General features: G+C 46.3%; 1 protein-coding gene across 8 annotated transcripts in view; it reads right to left on the bottom strand.

The window, feature by feature from the left end:
* The window catches only part of LOC127583608 (cell adhesion molecule 1-like), a 360,810-nt gene that overhangs the window by 110,621 nt on the left and 226,472 nt on the right, over positions 1–23,717 (bottom strand). For 6 of the 8 annotated variants that reach the window (XR_007958282.1, XM_052039737.1, XM_052039739.1 and 3 more), the window contains exon 2: positions 13–33. The exons of the other annotated variants lie outside the window; for them this stretch is intronic. Coding sequence is in view for 5 of the 6 variants with exons in the window: in XM_052039737.1 (XP_051895697.1) it covers positions 13–33 (21 nt within the window). In the remaining variant the exon portion in view is untranslated. The remainder of the gene's footprint in view (positions 1–12; positions 34–23,717) is intronic. 8 annotated transcript variants of the gene reach the window in all.

Here is a 23,717-nt window from a genome sequence, read left to right as displayed (position 1 = left end):
AGTTTTCTCTACCTTCAATCTCTTGAGCAGTGCCTGTGAGCAGAGCGCCAGTCGGGCAGAGGAAGAGGGAAAAGAAGAAAGAAAAACAAGTTTAGAAGTCAGCATTGACAGTGTGCGGTTAAAGCTCTTAAACAAGTAAATCACCAGAACATGAATCACACTTATGATAACCTGTGGAGATGGAATGTGCCACACCATGCAGTGTAAGCAATGCTCCCATTAACGTGATAGAGCGCTTAACACATCTACACAGCTCCAAGACCAGACAGGAGGGAGGACCAGTGCTGGCTCTCTCTAATCTCTCTCCCTGTGCCAATGTTCCAGTTTGAAAGTTGGAGGATTTAACATTTTGGCAGGCATTAGTCATCTCAGTCAACGATTGCGTGCTAGCATGCATGAGCAAAAAAAACTACGAAAAGTCATGCAACATTTAGCCCGATCACAACTTAAGCATTTTTTATGTCTGGTATCAAGAATGGTGTCAAAAAATAAATGAAGCAGTTTTTTTCCCCCAAGAAATTGCACTTACGTTTACAGATCGAAATCCAAGTTATTGAAAGGGATTCTTTGACAAGCCCATTGACTAACGCACAATGTACAGGAGCCCCAGCCCAAGCACTGGTTGAGTTGTTGAGTTACCAGTCAACCAACTAACAGTGAATAAGCTTGATGCAAATGTTGATAAGGTCTAACTTTCTGTGTCCAGTAGTTCAGTGATCAAGTTACTGGAACAGCAGTAAGAGCAACACCCAGAGTGAGAGCATAAATTCCTTCATGGCAGCTGGGGATTTACACATATTGAAAAAACCTGGAATTTTAATAAAAGCTACTCTCAGTAATGGTAACCAGGAAACAATCGGATTGTTGTAAAAGCCCACTTGGTTCACAAACACCCATAAGATGAGGAAATTGGCCATCCTCAAACGGAGTAGCTTCATGTGACTCCAGACACAACCATGTGATTTACTCAGCTGTCCCTTTGTTCAGGGGCAATAACATCTGGTCAACAAACACTGGCATCGCCAACCATGTCCATATCCTTTGAATGAATAAATCTGGTTAGGAATTGATGTTTAAAGCTGGAGGCTTTGATACGTTGGGAAGCCTATCATGGTATGGCTGTTTAAACCCAGTGCTGGGGACCTGATGCTACAGGTAATAGAAGCAGAAAATGCTGGATGTACTCAGCAGGTCAGGCAGCATCTGTGGAGAGAAAAGTTAAGGCTGCAGCTGAACCGCCTTTCATCAGAACGTTCTGATGGATGATCACTGAGCTGAATCAATGACTCTGTTTCCCTCTCCACAGACGCTGCCTGACCTGCTGAGTGTTCCCAGCATTTTCTGCCATGATTTCCAGTATCTGCAGTTCTTTGCTGTGTCGGGTGATATAGTCTTGGGTTTGTCACTGTGGGGAACAGTCACGAGGCACACAGCCCTACACAAGCTCATCTATATCCACCAGCTGGCTCCGCAGACAGCAGAGATGGGAAGGGTTACAACAAATTAAGACAGCTCATTGCTGTGTGCTTCTGAGCATCGAGGCAGTAATGGGGAGGAACCAGACTGCTTTCTTGATTACTCGATATTCACCAGAGGTACTCAAAAAGGGAAAAAAAAACACAAGCAATATCGAGATAATTGTCTGGTGTTCTGTTCGTATTACATTTCAACAAAGCCTTTATAGACGCAAGCTTGTTGTGTGTAACAGACACAGCCTAGCTTAAATTTTGAGAGACCCTTTAGCAAACACATTTTGAAACAGAAAGGACAAATCTAAAAGTCAAGAGACAATGCAATTTTTCTGATAAGATTTTTGACCTCTGTTATTCAAAAATGCACACAGTTTCCATAGCAACGACCCTATAAGGTCTGCCAATAAGTAACAGAAAAGTCAAAAATCTGCTATTACAATGAAGGTCAATGCAGGCAGTTAAAACACTTCAACCATGTAATTTTGTTTTTCTGAAGTGCATCAAATAAATTATATTTCCTGTTCTGTAATGTTGCAGGTGCAGCAGGGATAATGCTGCAAACTCAGAGATCCTGCAATCCAGCAGAAATCAGAGCAAACTCCTGTCCCCAACCTCTGCGTTTGGTGTTCCTATGTAGTCTCCTCCTCACTGAAGAAACCAAACGCAGAGTGGGTGAGCACTTTGTGGAACACCTGCTCAGTCCACAGCCACAACCCTAAACTTCTCGTTCCCTGACACTTTAATCCCCCATCCCACTCCCAGTCTGATTTAACAGTCTGCGGGCTCCTGCACTGCTACAGTGAGGCCCAACACAGGCCTCACAAACAGTAACCTCACCCTCAGTCTGGGCACGTTATAGCCTTCTGGACTCAATACTGAATTCTACAACTACAGGTGACCATGTCCTGGTCTGTATCAGTCATTATTCTGTGCTATTGTCTCTGCTTATTTGTTTTCTTTTCCACTTGTTCTACTTTTCCCTCTGGGAATGGAGAACATGCCCAGTCTGACCTGCCGGGCACGTCCTCTTGCTCTGCATTTTGCAGCTTCCGTGTTCTTTTGTCTATGTTCTCACTCTCTCACTGCTCCCATTGACCAGATGATCTTGGTCACAGTTTATCCCCATGGTCACCCTGGTTTTACCCTGTCAGAGACACCCCCTCTCCCACCTTCCCTGCAGCTTCTTTTCTCTCCTTACCAGATCCGACGAAGGGTCTTTGACCTGAAACGTTGACTCTGTTTCTCTTCCCACAGAAGCTGCTGGACCTGCTGAGTATTTCCAGCATTCTGTTTTTGTTCTGCACTGTTACAGGGAGCTGTTCTGTGAGAATGCCCCCTGGTTTCAACCTCAGAGTTAGCACACACGCTCACCTGGATACAGAGCTTCACAACAGAATTATGTTGTTGTTTGCTCATCTGCAGTGATCCAGCTAATTGAGCTCCAAGTCTCATCCTCAAGACCTTTAGGCAAAACTGCAGTTGATGCTGGGGCAACCGTTCTCTTTACATGTGAGATTAAGAGATTTTTGCAGAACATGGTTTCAGGGATTTGAGGCAAAGACCAATCCTTGGAGTTAGGTTACAGATCAGCCGTGTTCTCACCCACAGTGTAGAGCTTGAAGCCCATCCTCTTCCCAGCAAAGAACGACTTTGCTTCCCTGACACGGTGAGGCCATGGTGTGCAGAAGTTTCATGTTGCAGAGGGTGGTGAATCTCTGGAGTTCTCTCCCCAAGAGAGTTGTGGAGACTGGATCATTAGATTATTTAAAAGTGGAGTAGATAAATTATTGGAAGATTGGGGGGGGATTGAGAGTTGCAGGGAAGGGGAGGGGTTGAGACCTGGACCGATGGACCATGATCAGATTGAATAGTAGGGTAGGCTGAGGGTCTGAGTGGCCTCCTCCTGCCCCCGTTTACTTTTGTTCCTGTGTCTGAGCCTCATGAATGCCCAAAGCTCGTTACAGGCAGTGTTATCACTGTAAGATGCAGCCTCCAATTTGTGCATAGCAAGCTCCCACAGGCAGTGACGTGATAATGACCAGATGATCTCGTCAGTGTTAAGAGAAATATAGACCAGGAAGGTGAGGGATCTTCTGTGCTCTTCTTCAAAATAGTGACTTGGATCTTTTGCATCCATCTGAGAGAGCAGACTGCTCACCGCACCTCTCGCACAGCATCGCTCTCAGTGCGGCATTCACTCCTGCAAAGGAGCCTTGGCCGACATTTTTGCCCAAATGGAATATTTTTTCAGCCATTATTCTGGTCATTTGCAACTATGGCAAAGCAAGTATTTAGTTTTTATGCTAAGATGATTGTGTTTGTTATACACAGCCTTGAGTAAAGGTCATTGCCAAAGCACCCACGGTTCGATTTTAATGTTTCTGTGAACAACTGGGGAGGCACGGTGGCCAGAATTTACCCTGAAACCATCATCATGAATCTATCCAGGGATCTCCCTCCAGTCAGACCCCACAACACCATGATCGTACCCTCTACCATCTCCACCAGGAAAGTTCTAGCTAATGTCACTGAATTTAGAATGACAACTCTTACCTTCATAGTGCAGCCAAACATGGAGCGGCCCATGATCGGGCTACAGAAACAGAGCTTTGGATTTTAATTCCTGGCCATACAGCACAGAAACAATCACTCAGCCCACCTCATCCATGCCACCCACTGTACCTACACATTGGCCTAGCCAATCCCAGGCAGGTTAACAGTTGGGGTGTTGTTATTGATGCTTTATGTGGAAAGTGATGTCCATCTCCAACACCGATTTAGTAAACCACGTTGGAAAGCATGAGTGTGCACTGGAGAACAGCACATTCACTTCTGGTGTGAATTCGTGGCACATTGGGATTTGCTCCGAACTGCGTCTTCTCCACAGTCACGCACCATCAACATTCCCGTTCGCGATCTGGGTGCAGGAATTCATTCCCAGTTGCACTCTGCCTGAGCCTGAGGTCAATCAGATCACATTTTAGATATGAGCACCACGTGACTATCCTATGAACTTAGAATAAGTGAATGAGGGCAAATTTCTGCTCCAAGTGCCTACAGACAGACGCTGGGTTCCTATGGACTGAAGTCAAAAGCCCATTAAAATTCTAGTGTGTGTGGAGCAGGAAGTTGGAGGAAAGACGTTGAAACAAAGTTCTGAGCTCCAGCAAAACACAAGAAGCAGATTTTAATGTGATAAGAAAAAAAATCATCTGCTAATAATATCTGCGGAAGATAACAGCCTGTGAGACCAATAAAAATAACTCTCTCTGATCAGAGTACTACCCTGGTAACTATGCACCATCTCTTTTCACTGCAACCACCATTAATCAAAAGCAAAAGATTGCATCAACCTTCTAGAGTCAGAAACACCATAACCTACTCTCCACAAAGGCAGAAACACAAAGGGACCTGTGGACAACGCAAGAGTATTAACCATTGCCTCAAGGCAACGGACTTCTTCTGTGACACAAGAAATATCAGAAAATCAAAAACCTACTGTGCTGGAGATCTGCAAAAAAAAACAGGAAAAGCTGGAAACACTCAGTTGGTCAGGCAGCGTCTGTGGAGAGAATCCTGATATGTCCACTTGGTTCCTCTGTCTACAGATGCTGCCTCATCTGCTGAGAGTTTGCAACAAATGAGTAACAGGGAACCAAAATAAGATCTTACTACACACACACGCATGCGCACACACACACACACAAGCATGTACACATGCACATACACAAACACGCACACACACCAGTGAACTTGAGACTAAACACAAATTCAGTCTGAAGGCAGTGATTTCATTCTGACACAGTGCCCCTCATGAAAGAAGCCTGCAGGCACACGACTGATGCTGGCAGAATGTACCACAGGGCGCCTGGAACACGAATAAGGCAGCTGCATTAGTGGACAGACGTGCTGTGCTGCAGCATGCTGGCAATTTTCAACTTACAATTTTGTGGACAGTAAAATCTCCACCTCAGGCAGGGTAACAAAACGCCTGAGGAAATCAGAGGATGTGTAAAAAGCTGCAACCACTTTCTGCAAAGATCGGAGGGCAGCAGGGAAACAATCTCAGGAATAGAGGAAAGGCCGTTCTTCCTGCACTGGATTAACAGTGAACCTGTGACGAGCTTGTGTGCCCAACTGGTTAACCAAAATTTGTCGATCTCAGATTTAACATCAACAGTTGCCTGTGTATTGTGCCACCATCGAGGACACCTTCAAGAGGCGGTGCCTCAAGAAGGCAGCATCCATCAGTGAGGACCCTCACCACCTGGGACATGCCCTCTTCTCATTACTACCATTGGGGAGGAGGTACAGGAGCCTGAAGACCCACACTCAGTGATTCAGAAACAGCTTCTTTCCCTCTGCCATCTGATTTCTGAATGGTCCATGAACCCCTGAACACTACCTCGTTATTCTTTTGTTTTGCACTATTTATTTACGTTTGTAATTTATAGTAATTTTATGTCTTTGCCCTGTACGGCTGCCGTTAAACAACACATTTCACGTCATACATCAGTGATAATAAACCTGACTCTGAAAACTCTTCGACCCTCTGCATGTGGAAGTGTGTTCTACCTTCACTCCTGGATACCCAGCACCAATGTCAATGCTCCGGAATTCCACACTCCTCATCATTATCTGTGGCCTTGATCATATCATCCCTTAGTTTTCCAGATTCCAAGGACACAACCCCAGCTTCTGTCATCTCTCTTCAGAACTTGACACTTGGGAGCCCAGACATTATTCCTGTAAATCTAAACATTTAATCAGGGAGGAAGCGGCAGTGACTTGGCGGCAGTAACATTTGCAAGTGTCTCAAGTGCTGGTGTCCCGGCTTTGCTCAGTTCTCCTGCAGCAGCTGTGACAAGACAAACCCCCTTATGGTGGCTCCCTCAAAGTCCCTTTCAGCTGCAGCTCCTGGGGGCCAACCTTTGAGGGTGGGTTGGGGAGGGGAGAGGGTGGTTCCAGCTACTCTTCTCAGTCCTAGTAGCATGTCACTCGGCCCACAGGAAGGTGAGACAGAAGATGCTGGAGGTACTCAGTGTTGCAACGTACTTTCATCAGAGCTAGGATCAAGAGATGAAACGTGTTTGAAGATGCAAAGAAATCCAGGTCAAGGTGAGAAGACATTTCTGAAGTGAAGGATGTGGAGGCTCAGTGGCTGAGTACATTGAGGAGAGAGACCCACAGGTTTATGGATGTTGGAGGAGTTGAGGGATGTGTGGTCTGTGCAGGAAAGTGAAACTGAGGAACATTGCAGTGACCAGTAGAAAATGTCTTTGATTACAAGGTCAAGAAGTTTGGTGGGGGAAAAAGTTACGTAATCTCCACTTTGCTTCTGTTCACTTGAAGCTGTTACATCTTCGGACTGGACACTCCCCCACACCCCCCTCCCGTCCCTGACCAGAAGAAGGACCTTTGAATATCAGTTTCATGTTCAAGGTCAGTGAATTCTGGTTATTTACCAGCTCAACTTGTCCACAACTGGTATCAGCTTTACCCATGAAACACAAAACCAAAATACTGCAGATTCTGGAAAAGCTGGAGCAAAAATAGAAGATGCTAGAACTACTGAGCAGTTAGGCAGAAGTGAGAAACAGATAACATTTCAGCCCAATGCACTTACACCAGAGCTGGAGTTAAGAGGAGAAACAGGTCTTAAAATACAGAGAAATCCAGGTCAAGGTGAGAAGAAACTTCCTCACCCAAAGCCAGGTTCCAGGTAGAGATCAACAGATCTTCAGATATTGATGGAGTCATGGGATATGGGGTTAACGCAGGAAAGTGGCACTGAGGTCAAAGATCAATCTTACTGAAAGGTGAAGCAGGTACGAGGGGTGGATGGTCTACTCTTGTTTTTAATTCTCAGGTTCCCTTGGCAAGGAGGGATGGGTGCAGGGAACAGAAGAGAAGATGACGTGTGAGATTAAATGAGAAAAGGGTGACCACACTTGGAGTATTGTGTTCAGTTCTGGTCACCTCACTATAGAAAGGATGTGGAAGCGTTAGAGAGGGTACAGAGGAGATTTACCAGGATGTTGCCTGCGTTGGAGAACGTCTTATGAGGATAGGTTGAGTGAGCTACGGCTTTTCTCTTTGGAGAGAAGGATGACAGGTGACTTGATAGAGATGTACAAAATGATAAGAGGCATAGATCAAGTGGACAGTCAGAGACATTTTCCCCAGGATGAAAATAGCTCACACAAGGGGGCATAATTTTAAGGTGATTGGAGGAAGGTATAAGGGGGATGTCAGGGGTAAGTTTTTTTTAAACAGAGAGTGGTGGGTGCGTGGAACACACTGCCGGCAGAGGTGGTGGAGGCAGATACATTCGGGACATTTAAGAGACTCTTAGATAGGCACATGAATGATACAGAAATGGAGGGCTACGTGGGAGGGAAGGGTTAGGTAGATCTTAGAGCAGGATAAAATGTCAGCACAACATTGTGGGCCGAAGGGCCTGTACTCTGCTGTAATGTTCTATAATGCAAGGCCACAGGATAGGAAAAGAAACAATAGACAGCACAGGAGGAGGTGTGATGGGGGAAGCAGAATCAATGTGTGTAATTGTTGAGTTCAGTGCCGAAAGCTGTGGTGTTACTAACTGGAAGATGAGGTGCTGTTCCTCGGCTTCTCAGGAAGGTGTTGGAACCTGAGCACAGAGGTCAGGCTGGGAGTGTGACGGCAAAATGAAGTGACAGATGACTGGAAACCTGTTAGCGAACAGTGAGAGCACTGTCTCCTTCTGCACCTTAAAATAGAAAGCAAACCGTGCCAGACTGTGAGAGATTAGAAAAATGTCACTTCAACTAATCCTCAGTGCCTCCAAGGAGATTTCACTGTGCGTTTCAATGTACATGTGACTAATAAAGAAATCTTACCTTCTTTATCTTATCTTACATTCTTTTCTGCAAGCCCATCCCTTGCAGAGGAGAACTCCAGTTTAACCTTCCCCTTACTTCCATGGTCCACTGTCCTCTCCTATCAGATTCCATTATCTTCAGCCCTTGGTCACTTCCACCTATCACCTCCCAGCTCCTGACATCATTCACACCCTCCCTCATCCGCTTATCACTCCCCTCACCTGGATCCACCTATCACCCGCCAGCCCTCACTCCACTCCCTCCCCCCCACCCTTTTATACTGGCTCTCTCCCCTCTTTCTTTCCAGTCTTCATGAAGGGTCTTGACTCAAAACATCCACTGTCCATTTCCCTCCATAGACACTGCCTGACCTGCTGAGTTCCTCCAGCGTTCTGTGTGTTGTTCCAGGTTAACTCCTTGCTGTGGGTCTGTGGTCACTCTGAGGCCGGAGTCAGGACAGGAGCCTTGCTTTGCTGAAGGACATTAGCAAACGGTAAATGGAAAATGGTGGAAGTATGCAGCAAGATGGGACGTGGGAATAACTGTTTCTCCCTCCATAGACGCTGCCTGACCAGCTGAGTATTTTCAGAAATCAGTTTTTATTTCCAATTTCCTGCATTTGCAACATTTTAGTTCAGTTGAATCAGATGAGTTTTGTGACAATCTGGAGGCTTTATGGTCACCGTTACAGTGGCCAGCCTTTTGAATTTATTTAATTAATTGAACTTAAGTTCTCCAGATGCCATGGTAGGTTTCAACCAATCTCTGGATCAATAGTTTTGGTCTCTGGATTTTCTGTCCAGTAATTACCCCTTGCACTACTAAACCCATAGGTATTGGCAGGAGCTTCTCTGTCGGTTTTGATTCCAATTGAAATTCCAGAAAGACAATGAGTGGGGAGATGGAACTCATGTGAAACCCAAGATTGGAAAGCTGTGCTCAGATCATCTAGAGTCTTGTGGGATTGAAAGCTGCTCTTTCTATTGACCAAATCTGCCCCATGCCTTTCAACAAAAACAACTAGTTATTTTCTCGAGATTAAAGGACAGAGCTGGTGATTACACTGAGAGTGTTCCTGCTCCTCAGCTGTCAGCACACTGAGTGGAGAATCGATGTGCCCCAGTGCTGCCTTTTGCCATTGTACTGACGGACAGGGTTCTACACTGCAGCGGGAAAGGACAGTGTGAGGGGACAGTGTTCACTGGGAACAGGCAGTGTGCCGGGAAAGGACACTGCCACCTGCAGCATCTTCTGGGAGCAGTTATTATACCTGGAATTCTCAAAGTCCTGTGGGACTTGACGCCAGCACATGAAACGCGTGCGGTTTGTATTCGACACTTGCTCAATTGGTGGTTGGGCACCAACAGCAGGAAGGTTCACTGCACCAGTCACTGGAGAAGGGAACAATGTAACAGCAGATCCTGCAAGTCTGAGAGGATGGTCCCCCTCAGGGGCCAATCCAAAACAAAGGGCCATGGATGTAAAATAAAGGCACTCACTTGAGATGGAGGGGAGGAGGAAGTTCATTTCTCAGAAGGTCACGAATCTGAGGATCTCTTGACTCCCGAGTCACTGAACAAGGTGAAGACTGGAACAGGCAGGATTAGGTCCCACCACTCCAGGTCCCTCCGTAATCAAGTAATGTTGTAACGAGTGAAAACACAAAGCTGTGGATTCCTCAATACTGGAGCGTGTTGGAGGGCAGGGGTTTGGGGGGAGATCAAGACCTCTGAAGATGATAGTGCTGAGAGTGGAATTTACTGGGATTGAGAACAATGGTTGAGATATATCTGCCTCTGTGATATCCTGAGAATGATAAGTTTATACATAAAACTTCAGTAAATTGTATAGAACTTTGTCATCTTCATCGCTTTCAGAAACAAAATGCTGGTCAATATTTTCCCAACAGCATCAGTTAAACACCATAGCAACTGTATCCAAGGGAAGCAATCTCTTTGCCTTTCTAACAGATATTTGTTCTTTTGTTGTTAAATCCTTATCCCATGATATTTTCTGCATTCTTATTGGTATTTGGTGCTTTATCATTTCCAAAGAGAGCTGGACAGGCATCCCAAGTGTACATTGTTGGTCAGGAGAAGGCAGAGTGCGTACTCTTTCCTAATACATCGGATTTTGCTTAGATACAATACCAAACTCAGTAATAAAAACTAAATAATCAAAAAATTAAAAAATTCAGGACAGGCCATCTCTTCCCAAATCTTGCCAGGGTTTCAGATTCACTGGCGTGGAATGAGGATGCAGTTGTGGCGAAACCCTCCACGTTTACCTTCCTAACACTGTGAAACTGACAGCAACATCTGGTGAACACATGTGCATGGTTAAAGGTGGATGCCTCGTCATTCAACCCAAGCTGCAGCACTAAATTCACCACAGAGTTGCATCAATATACTGACTCTGGCTTGTGTTCCATCCTATTGAAGCCAATGGAATGAACTTCAGAGGGAGACGGTAATTTAATCAGCCATCCTGAGTGTGATGTTCTTAACCGAGAGGCAGGAAGCTGGTCCTCAACAGATGCCCTTTAATCACGACAGAGTCACTGAACTGACCTGAACATCAGCTTATTACACATTATTCTTTCTGCAATAGACTGATGAGAACTTTTACTTTTGTACAAGGAAGACTGAGTTTTTAACATCAGTTCTAATCATTTCTGATGGAAAAATTCTGCCCGAAAACCTCATTTTCTTTTAGTGTGGTATCCCATTCCCTCAGAATATTTGAAGGTTTCGGATATTCCATCCTTTCCTTTAATCTCTGAGGTTCCAACCAATATTTGGCCCTAGGTAATGCCCTGCCTGTCAAAACCCTTCAATCTGATTGGGTGATCACCCTGCTTGCACTGTTGTTGGCTGCCACAGAGGGCACCAGATTCTAATTCAGGGATGGTTTTGATGCAGGGTCTCGACCTGAAACGTCGATTGTCCATCTGCCAGACCCATTGAATTCTTCCTACAGCTTGTTTTGTGATCTAGATTCCTGTGTTTCTAATTCACAGAATATGTTGTGGAATCTGTTAAATCTTTTGTGGGCAGTTCTCTTCACTGCCAGCAGGAGGGGCTACCCATGCAGCACCAACCACCAGATCAAGGGCATTCCTTTGGCAAGAGAACAGTGCGATTGGCTTTCGGAATAAACAAACTAATGCAGTTATCGTTTGTCCTTGTTTTCATTAATGCTGCAAAGAATCTGAATAGCTGGTACAGTAGCCAAGTTAAACAGCTCTTGGACATACATCTGCCCAGGGAATCCAAGATTTCAACAGGGGTAAGTTTAAAAGTATAAAACACAGCTCATTAGTTCTGTAGCCTTTACTAAAAAGCAAAATCAAAGTAATTAGCAAATGAGCTTCTGGATTGAGTTCATATACAAGACTTGCTCCATCACAAGAACAATGAAACGTTTGACCCTAGAATATCTTTATAATACCGAGATCGCATCTCTAAAATATCTTACCCTAGAACAATGTTTGATCCATTTATTTTATAAAATAATGAGATCTGGGGACACCGAGTTAGTGCAGGTTGAAGAACCCGTGGTCTTATTGAATGGTGAAGCAGGAGCAGCCTGCTCCTGCGTTAAGTTTCTTGTCTTCCTAACCCCACCAATGTTGAACTGTGTCTCTGTTTGCCAATATGAGGTGACTCCAAAAACAGGCAACACTTCATGTCATTTATTCAGGCTGTTTAGCAACAATTTAACACAATGCCTGAAGTAAAATTTTAACACACAAGTGATTTGGGGATACTGATCGACTAAGCCACAGCAGTGTGTGCAGCATTAGTTAAGGACTACAAATAAACTCCTGGCCTGCACAGCCAGAGGGTATTGTAGAAAATCCCAGGATAATAACGGAGTTATACAAAGGCTAATCTGCCCACTCCTGGAGAACAGCGTACAATTCTGAGTGTATCCAGGCACCACAACAAAATGCAATGAAGAGCAACTAAATTCACAACCAGGAATGAGGGCGCATGTTAGGTGGCACGGTAGCGTAGCAGTTAGAGCAACGCTATTACAGCGCCAGCGATCGGGCTTCAATTCCCGTCGCTGTCTGTAAGGAGTTTGTACATTCTCCTGTGTCTGCGTGGGTTTCCTCTGGGTGCTCCGGTTTCCTCCCACATTCTAAAAAAGACGTAAGGGTAGGTCAATTTGGGTCTAAAATGGGTGGCGTGGACTCATTGGGCTGGAAGGGCCTGTTACCACGCTGTAAATAAAATTAAAAAAAAGCTTCTCCATAACATATCAAAAGTAATCACTTCTTCAAGGACAACTTCTGAACTGTGACGGAGAAGGTAAACATGCTGGAATTAGAGCTGCCAGCGACTTGACCCACTGCACCCACACTGGTCATGACCAGCTCCCCACCTGGCCGCACACTGCAGTGGGGTTCCGTTTCTGTCTCCACCTCCCTTTCAGACACAGACTTCCACAAACCCTACACCTGAGACATTTTCTGCCCGCTTCTTCGATTCGACACCTCCGCTTTTCATCTGAACACTTCAGTTCAGCCTCCCCGCAGCCTCTGTTGTTCCAGCCTGTCCAACCTTTCTCATGGCCACAACGTCCCAGCTACATCCTCATTGATTGGGTTCAATGTTTCAGTCACATCCTCATTGGTCGGGTTCAATGTTTCAGTCACATCCTCATTGGTCAGGTTCAATGTTTCAGTCACACCCTCATTGGTCGGGTTCAATGTTTCAGTCACATCCTCATTGGTCAGGTTCAATGCTTTCATCTCTGAGTCTGGAGGACGTTGACTGCGGTCTCACTCTGGAGACGCAGATCCGCACCGGCGTTCTCTGTAGGGCGCTGCACTGTGTCCTGTCCTCTCATTACTTCCAACACATGCATCTCTGTAGAACTCTGGTTAGGCCGCATTTACAGTACTGCGTGCAATTCTGGTCACCTCACTGTAGGAAGGATGTCGAGGCTTTAGAGAGGGTGCAGAGGAGGTTTACTAGGACACTGCCTGGATTAGAAGGCATCTGCTGTCAGGAGAGGCTGGACAAACTTGGGCTCTTTTCTCTGGAGTGGCAGAGGCTGAGGGGTGATCTGTTGGAAGTGTATAGAATGATGAGGGTGAACAAGCAATATCTTTTTCCCATTATTGAGCAATCCAATACCAGAGGGCATGTATTTAAGGTGAGAGGGGGTACGTTCAGAACAAATGTGAGGGGTACGTTTTTCACTCAGGGAGTGGTGGATGCCTGGAATGCGTTGCCTGATAGGGTGGTGGAGGCAAACTCATTGGGGGGCTTTTAAGAGGTGCTTGGACGGGCACATGAATGAGAGGAAGATAGAGGGATATAGGTATTCTGTAGAAGGGATTAGCTATGTCGTCACAACATTGTGGGCAGAAGGGCCTGTTCTGTGCTGTACTGTTCTATGTTCTATGTGGCATCTCATTATTTGTAAAACACTTTGGCAACAGGTGGATATCTAAAGGATACACACTTTCTGTAAATTATTCACTCACATGACTTGGATACTGCTGGCAATGCCGTCGGTTATCGTCTATCCCTGACTGTCCGTACTGGAGCTGCAGTTAAGGATCATCCACATTGGTGGGTCAGGAATCAGAAAGGTCCTCAGGATGTGGATGGGACCCATGGGTTTCTGCAACCATTCCATTACCAGCCTTCAATTCCAGATTTAAATCTTAATTCCCAAGCTGCAGTGGTGGGATTTGAACTCCTGATTCCTGATCAATGGTCCAACCCTCTGGTTAGTTCAATGTTGCTGGATTGGAGACTTTAGTCATGAGGAGATATGGGATAGGCTGGGCTTGTTTTCCCTGGAGTGATGGAGACGGGGTGGGGTACCTGACAGAGGTGTATGAAGTGAATGGAGTCCGAGATAGGGCTGATGGTCAGAATCCACCTCCCGCGGTGGACATGGGCTTAAGGGGAGAGGTGGGAGTTTTAAAGGGGACTTAAGAGGAAAGTTTTCACAGAGAGTGGTAGAAATCTGGAACTTGCTGTTATCATCTCTATGTTTAACAGACGTTAGACACACACTTAAATAGAAAAGGCATTGAAAGATATGGACCTAATGTGGGCAAATGGGATTAGTGTAGGTGGGCAAAAAGGTCAGCATGGCCGTGGTGGGCCGAAGGGCCTAACCCTGTGACTCACAGTACCCATGGACATTCAGTCGAGGGACTGTCTGCCTCCTCAGTTGAACGTAAAAGATCCCACGGCCTTATTGTGAAGAGAGGGGGAACTATCTCCAAGGTCCTGGCCAACGTCCATCCTTTACTCCTTTATGCCAGCATAATCAAAGACTCCACCCACCTGGGACATTCTCTCTTCTCTCCTCTTCCATCGGGTAGAATATACAGGAGCCTGAGGGCACGTACCACCAGACTTAAGGACAGCTTCTACCCCACTGTGATAAGACTATTGAACGGTTCCCTTATACAATGAGATGGACTCTGACCTCACTATCTACCTTGTTGTGACCTTGCACCTTATTGCACTGCACTTTCTCTGTAGCTGTGACACTTTACTCTGTACTGTTATTGTTTTTACCTGTACTACATCAATGCACTCTGTACTAACTCAATGTAACTGCACTGTGTAATGAATTAATCTGTACGATCGGTTTGTAAGACAAGCTTTTCACTGTACCTCGGTACAAGTGACAATAATAAACCAATACCAATACTCACATTGCAACATCAGGTCTTTTCTTATATTACTGGTGACAGGGTAGCCGCTGTATCTTCCACCTCACACCACGGTCTGCGCTCCGTGCTGCAAAGCACTTCGGAACGCCCTGATGTTGTGAAAGGCTTTAGTGAGATGCAGTGCCACTCTCCTCCACTCGAACGGTGGTTCGATACCCTTCCCACCCAAAAGTAACATCTAACAAGACCACAAGTTTAATGCTGTCAGTTGCTGTGGTTAGACAGCTAATGTATGCAGTTTCTCCACAAGCCCAACATCACAGTGTTAACCAGAACTACTGTCTTTTCTTGGGATTTCTGCACTACATTTACACTTCAATTCGGACACCAAGTTACTGACACCATATCGTTGGACAACTCACTTCATTGACAAGCCAGATCTTGGTGTCTCTCCTTCTGTCACACAGTGTCCCTTCACCTCATTATACACTGGGGTTGATGTGAACACTGCCAGCATTTCAACTGAGGCCGCAGTTTTCACCAACAACTAATCACGTCTCTGCAGATGTCCACAACACTCGGTTAACACCGGTACACACAACAGTTCCCCGCTCCCTTCTGATGTTGCCAATCAAGAGGCCAAGTAAAACTACTACACCTTCCTCTTCAGCCATCCAGAGATCACACAGGGGAGCTGAGCAGGGAAATCACAGCAGCAAATCAATCCTCAACCTTGACAGGAAATCACCAACAGAAAGTTTTCTCCAGCTCAGAGATCAGAGAATGAATGCAACACAGTCCTCAGTCCGTGAGTGATTCTGAGTGACATAACTCGTCAGTCAGCAGGGTGTCCCTGGTCTGAGTGACACTGTCAGTGGGTGTCTCTGACTGACACTGTCAGTCAGGCTGTGAGTGACTCTGAGTGACTGTCAGTTAGTCTGGGACCTCTGAATCAGTCAGCATGCTATTAATCCATTTAAACCAAGGTTGTTCCCAGTTCAACCCCTGGTGTATGGAATTGGCTCTTTAGCCGAAATTACGACACTTAAACAGGCCATTCAGCCCACAGCTCTCTGCTGGTGCCCTGATTTATGTAACTGCATCAATATTACCTACTATTGTCATCTTCTGGTTCTGATGAAGAGTTCTCGACCTGAAACGTTAGCTCTGTGAGCAGTGTTGCAGACCATCAGACAGTCTCCACAGATGCTGCCTGACCTGCTGAGTGTTTCTTGCATTTTCAGTTTGATTTCAGATTTCCAGCATCTACAAGTGGAACTATAACCTGTTCTACCACACGATAAGGTCCTGGCTAATCTTTTACCTTACAGCACTAACCCCAAACTTGTTGGTTCCTTTAACATCCAGAGACCTCCCGTTCTCAATCTTGAATACATTGTGTTACTGAGCCCCTACAACCTCTTGGGCAAAGAATCCCAGAGACACACTTCCCATGGGTGAAGAAATTTCTTCTCATCCCAGTCTGGAGTGGCTGACCCCTTACGCCGAGACTGTGACCCCCGGGTTCTTGGCTCCCCGCTCAGAGGAAACCATCCTGCACCTTCCCTGTTAAGAATTTGTACAATTCAGTGGGATTACCTCTCATTCGTCCAAACTCTGGAAGGTAAACACTTACAGGCCAGAGCCACACACAATATTCCAGGCCCAGGCCCAGCCCCAGCCCCACCAGGGCCCTATACAAGTACAGGAAGTCATGTTTACTCTTGTACCCAAGCCCTCTGCGGTGAAGGCTAACCTACCATTGGGCTTCCTAACAGCTTTCTCTATCTACACATTATCTTTCAGTGACCGCACACCAGGATACCTTGGTCCCTGTGAACACCAATGATCTTTAGTGTGTCTCAGACTTAATTTTTCTGAGGCAAAAACGTCTGTGATTTCAGAATCCAGCATCAACACCCCCAGTCTCCCAGAATACTCGAACAAGAATGAGCTGCTGGAGGAACTCAGCGGGTCAGGCAGCATCTGTGGAGGGAAACGGACAGTCGACGTTTTGGGTCGAGACCCTTCATGTGGACTCAGTCTCCTATGTCTCCTAGTATAATGAAACTGCCTCATCACAGGGGGCAGCACTAACAATCCTGCACCAGGCACTTTGAAATGTACAGAAATCTGTTCTGATATGGCCCATAATATTTCATGTTTAGTGTTTCGAAAACATCATCACAGGATTACCAAAGTTGGCAAAAGCATTCTCATTTAGCTGGGATTGAACTGAGTCAGTCAATGTCACACCAAAGTCACACTCCCAGTGGAATTATTATTAGAAATACAGAGTAAAACATTGCACACAATACTCCATCCATCAACTACAACTTTACGTAGCATTGTGAGAGTTGTGAGAGAAATCAAGGCTCCCCATGAGAGTGAAGTGGAGGGGCACGAAGTTATCACATGGACGTGAACACAGAATTTGCAGTTTCATTGAGGAGGCTTTTATCACTCACAGTTCTGTCAGAAACCGGGCAGGAAGTTCTGCCCAGCTGAATGTCAGACTTGGAACTTGCTACCAGGCTGGGCCATAACATCCCACGGCGAAAGACTCCAAACTGAACTCAATGCAATGCAATGGAAGTTGTGGGTTTCCCACCAAGCACAACAGGAAAGGTTGGGGCCAGTGCACTGAGATGTAAGTGAATGGACAACAATGTGATCGGTCACAATTACTGTCAAACAACCCATCCGGCCTGAAAATTTCATTGTACAAGTATTGAGTGTCAGTCCTTCAAAATTTAATTAGCAAGGAGATTTTAAACAAATTTTGTAACAAAATATGGTGAGACAGTATACCATCTCTTTCTTCCTTCCCTGGACGTGCACTGATTATATTTACTCCATCCACCTCAGCGAGAAATCCTCAGCAAAACCTGCTTGGTTGCAGTGCCTCATTGTTCTTTCCCTGCTCACTGACCCCCCTCAATCCCCCAGTCAGCAACTATCCTGCAAACGACCTTCAAAGAGTGCATGCCTCTCCAACATCCCAGCATGGGGAATAACCAGCAATGTTTCTCCATCACTGACTGTAAAATCAAGGTTTTGGTCCTTTGTCCATTGCAATAGTTTGGAATGGAAAGTTGTGCATTTTTACATCATCTTTCAACACCCTGGGACATCCCAACATTCTTTACAGCCACTGAAACGCAGGCAATTTGCAATTACTGATTTAACACAGTCCACAGTGGGGGTGCAGTGAAGTTACCGTAACCTCCACATCCACAATTCTCAATCTGAACTGTCCTCCAATCTGCCAGCAAGGCACCTAGTTATCTGCCACGTCAATCATTCATGGCACCTCCACACAGATCTCGCTGCCTTTGCCCCCTTATACAATGGAGCTGAACATAAGCTGACGGAAGGGTGCCTCGTCTCCCGGGTACCGCCGTCAGGAGAATTCATCGTCTTTGAAGCTTCAAAGCACACAAAGAGGAAGAGCAGCTGGTGTTGACCTGAACACTGACATCAGGCAAGGCATGTTTAGTGTTAGCCAAGTCAACTTTCCAAAGTCCTCCATCTATTTCCCTAATGCCAATGGGAAGAGGCCATTTGGCTCATTGAGTTGATGCTGACTTTCAGAAGTAATCCCATCAATTCCTTTCCCTTTCATTTCCTTGCAATTCTCCCTCACACATCCCTGAACTTGCCCAGATTCTCAGAGGCAAGAGTAAAACCCACTGAGCCACAGAGACCACCTGAGAGCTGACCAGACTCCACACACCTGACTGGACCCCACACACACCCAGCCAGACTCCACACACCTGACCGGACCCCCCACACCAGGCCAGACCCCTCACACCTGAACAGACCCCACACACCCGAACAGACCCCACACACCTGACCATGCTCATGTCCAACAAAAAAAGATGCTGGAAAACCCAGTGGGTGGGGAACATCTACGCCGTGGGAATCAGAACGAACACCTTTCACCAGAACTGGGAAAAGCTACAAAAAAGTTTAAGTTGCAGAGAAAGGGAGTAGAGGAGAGGACAAAGGGAAGGTGTGTGAGTGTGTGGAGACACGGAGACGCTGGCTGATACAAGTGGTGGTTGGTTGGCAAATGGTAGTGGTCCTGGCTGTAGTGGTGCAGACTGGGGAGCAGAGAGAACTCTGAATTACTGGAGGAGTAAAAGGGAGGGAGAAGAACGTGGAAGTGAGAGGTACGATGCTGACACGGCCGAGTAACTGAAAATGTTGAATGACCCTGAAAACCGGAAATGAGGCGCTGTCCCTTCAGATCAGTGCACGTGACCCATTACGGAGCTCAGAGTGGGAGTGAGATGGAGAACTGAAGTGATGGGTCATTGGAGGCTCGGAACAAAGATGTTCTGCACCAGAGGCACCCAATCAGTGTGTGCTCCTCCCGGTGCAGAGGAGACCACATCCTCGGCACTGAATTTACTTGTCAATGCTCTTCCTGTTGGTATTTCATGGACAAGTTTTTACCTGTTACTCACCGCTCCAGAACTCACAAGTGATGCCGCAGTGGTGGATGGGAAGCATGTCACAACTTCAAGAAACACAAGGAGAAGAACAAAAGATGACACAGTTGGGGCGTTGCCTGTTGTTCCTTTCAGTGAGCTCGGAGATTAATGACCTTTGCTGATGAAACAGTAACCACGGCAACCACACCAAGTTATTCCCAGTTATGCGATCTTATACCTCAGCAACGAGTTACAGTGCTGTACAGAGTCCAGTTTCAAACACAGGGAATTAGCATTTCGAAAGGAGAGGGGGAGGAGGAATATTTCAACAGAAAGCAAACACCACAGTCTCTGCTGGACACTTAAATACACAGTGAACAGACACTCAATGAACAAGACTGAGCACAATACACAACCAGAGAGCCACTGTGAGCAGTTCCCCGAGTAGCAGCTTTGATGGAGGCATTGATGGTCCACACAGCTGGTGGCTCAGGCAACAGATATCAGTGTATACTTTACAATAAATGAGGCAGTCATTCGATAATAGAGATGCTTCCCTTGAAACTCAAACGAAGATTTTTTCATTTGCAATATCAATTTTTAGCCATTGGTGATCTCAAGTCTTCACAGATGAGTGGAAACTTGTTTTTTTTTATTGACCCAGAATTGAATTTGAAAGCAGGTTGCCTGTGTAAAACTCTTCCACAGAAAGGTGTTCTGATAGTGGTGCTGATGTAGGGACACACTGTGTGGTTGGCACAGACTGATCGGTGAGCACCTGCATATCAGCACCTTGTTTATTAATAATGGCAACCTCTTGCCTTATTTATGGGAAGGAAAAGTAAAGTTTATTTTACATATACATAATTAATAGGGAGAGGGTAAATCCTCACATTTTGTGGGCAATGCAACAGTTTCCTGGCTGCTGTTTGGTTGCAGAGGGATGGCATGGACGGAGAGCGTGATTCGCTGCTAGCCTAACACTGAAGGACCCTGTGCTTTGCGAGTTCCTGGGGCAGACCAGGAATTACAGACCAGACAAACCGTCAAGAGAACGCACTGATTGGGGACGGTGGAATGCGGGGTAAACCTTCACTTTCTTTCACACACCTATCCTCAGACCAGCCTCCACAGAGCTGCCTGCACGTCAGGAGCCAATTGTACATGTACAAGCCCTCCCCAAGTTACAAACACCCGACTTACGTACAGCCCGTACACACTGAGTGTTCGGGAGACCGGCGGGATGGCTGCAGGCATCTTCTGCCATGTGGGAACTTGGTTTGTGGCCATATTTCCGACTTGCAGACTGTTGGGGTTACGGATAACTCACAGGAACAGAACCCTGCTACAACCTGGGCAGGACCTGTAATAAAAACTGGACATCACAGTAGCACAGCAGCTAGTGCTGCTGCCTCACAGCTCCAGAGACCTGGGTTCGATCCCGACCTCTGGCACTGTCTGTGTGGAGTTTGCACATCCTCCCTGTGACTGCGTGAGTTTCCCCTGGGTGCTCCGGTTTCCTCCCACATCCCAAATACGAGCGGGAGGTTAACTGGTCACTGTACAAGGGGGTGAATGGGCATATGGGAGAGAATAAGTTGAAAAAGGTCAAATCTCAAGTACGAAACTATGGTGCTGCTAGCTGCCAGCACAGTGTAGCCTCTCTCCAGTGCCATCTTTAGATTAACTGGTTGCATCATGGTCTGGTATGACAATTCAAATGTGCAGGAATGCAAGAAGCTGCAGAGAGTCGTGGACTCTGCCCAGTGCATCACGGGCACATCCCTCCCCACCATCGGTAGTATCTACAAGAGGTGCTGCCTCAAGAAGGCAACATCCGTCATCAAAGACCCCCACCATCCGGGCCGTGCCATCTTCTCACAGCTACCATTGGGCAGGAGGTACAGAAGCCTGAAGTCCCCACACCACCAGTTCTTGAACCAACCGGCACAACCCTAATCACTACAGTTTAGCAAAACCATGACCACTTTGTACTAAAATGCACTTAGTGTTTTTTGTTCTAATTGTGTTCTTTCTTGTAAAAAAAATTGTGCTTAACTCATGTTTATGCTTTTCTTGTGAGTGCTCATCTGTGCCTGTGATGCTGCTGCAGGTAAGTTTTTCATTGCACCTGTGCACACACAGACTTGTGCACATGACGATAAACTTGATTTTGACTTTGAATAAGTTGCAGGGCCACAGGGAAATGGGAGGGACTGCCATTGAGAGCCAGCACAGACCTGGCAGGCTGCATGGCCTCTTTAGGAAGAAACGTTGGAAATATTCAGCAGGTCTGTGGAGCAAGAACCAGCACTAATGTTTCACGGTGATGATCTGAAGGGGGAGTGGCCTGAAATGTTAAGTAGATGCTGCCTGACCCACCAATCCCTTGCATTCTTACTTTCAGATTTCCAGCAACATTTTGCTGGTTTGGGTTGTTTTGCCTTGGAAGAAAATTTAAAGTCCTTGGGGTTAGGCTGGGCCAGCACTTTATAAATAAATTTTAAAAACTGCCAGCATTTGATTTAATTGTGAGGATGGTGTCCCTCTGCACCCAGGTTAGGGGGCTCCTGGTGAGCTGGGAGGAGGCACTGAGACGCCAAGGCTGGGAACTGGTCTCCACCAAACTCAGGCCGATGTTACTCACTCTCTCTCGGACGGTTCCCTCGCTAGCCACACTGTAGTTAGGGGATGTTCAGGAGTGGACCAGTGTCCAAGCTGAAAGTTGTACTCTCGATCACATCGCAAGGGCTTGTCACGCCCAGGGTCAACATTTAACCTCGTCCCCTGCGTGGCAGCTCCACACTCCAGCCCCCTGTGTCAGAGTCACTCAAACCCTGGGAGCAGCAACCTTTGTCCTAACCTCTCCACCCACGGACTTCAATTTTAAGCTGGTTGCATCTCCATGGAGATTGCCAAAGCACAGGGAACCATCTGAACTCAGCAAGCCCATTGGGAACTCACGCTGGGATCAGTTGGCGTGCCTCCCCGGTCCTGGGGAGGAGGTAGTGAGCAGAAAACCAAGGGGACCCCAGAACCCAAGAAGTGACCCACCACTTCCCTGTGAGCAGCTGCTCGACGGAGAGCCGGGAGGATTTAGGCCCCATGTCAGTGAATGCATTTGTTTTCAATTTTCACCAAGTAAGGGAGTAATGTTTGTGTGATGTGTTTTGCTGCTTCTGAACCAAGTCAATGTCAGTCCTGCGGACAGAAATGCTTGTGCCACGGTTTGTTTATTTACCCTGCCCAACGTGCCCACAAACAGAACTTACTTTCGGGCCACTTGGTGGAATTGTTCTTGTTAAAGCAGATGCTGTTTTTGTACTAACACCCTGGCTGCCTCCACACCGCTCTTTGCAATGAAGAGGCTTGTTTTTGAAGAATTCCGCCTTTGTAACCTGCCTACTCAGCTGGAAATCCACTTCCTGTGGATTAGGGAGCTGGATTCTCAAGGAGGAAATCCAAACTGCCCTGAAGTGCATCAACTTATTGAGCTAAATGTGAAAGCTGGACTTATCTCATCTGCTTGGTTGTACTCAGGGGACTTGTGAGCTAATGGGGGCTTTCAGCTGTCAGGGAGAAAATGCGATCTCTCCGAGGTACAGTGTGGCATTGTTCAGGGAGCATTCAGCCCTGCTGAATTAAGCACCTGCTCCACATCACATCCTGTTAGACCACTAATTTGATTCCAAATGCAGCTGGGCTCAAAACCTTCCATCTTTGGTTCAACTAGAACAAGCCTGTTTATCTCATTTCACCTGATCAGGAGGCACTACACCCAGCTGTTATCTGGGAAGAACAGGCCCAGCATCTGGAGGTTGCCATGGCAGTTACATCCCAGCCCGTCCAAATGGGCAAGTGCAAACTGGTAAACAGAGAGGAACTAGTAATGGTCTTTACGGTATAAGAGGGATACTGTACCAGCCAAACCCTCAGGTAGAAAAGCATGACAGAGGAATCCTGGCAGTCACCATGGTGAATGCATCAATGTCAACGTGGTTCAGATCTCCGCTGGAAAAAATTCAAGAGCAAAAGTCACCAAACTCCTTCAAGTCATGTCTTCAACTCATTCTGCATTTGCACATAGCTGTTCGTGATTCTTGCTGTCACTTTTCCCAAGGGAATCTTCTCTGCAGTTTATTTTCTTAACAAGATTTTTCTTTTTGAAAGTTCAGTTGCACCATCTCCCACTTACTACAAACACACTGCTTTACCTTAAACTAATGCAATGCATCAAATGAGGAAAGTCTGAGTGTGGGAGAAACGTCCATGAATTGTTTGATATTTATGT

Source organism: Pristis pectinata, chromosome 27, assembly GCF_009764475.1.
Source record: "Pristis pectinata isolate sPriPec2 chromosome 27, sPriPec2.1.pri, whole genome shotgun sequence".
NCBI classification, from domain to species: domain Eukaryota; kingdom Metazoa; phylum Chordata; class Chondrichthyes; order Rhinopristiformes; family Pristidae; genus Pristis; species Pristis pectinata.
The sequence above is the reverse complement of the archived record's forward strand: the minus strand, read 5'-3'. Positions and strand labels throughout refer to the sequence as shown.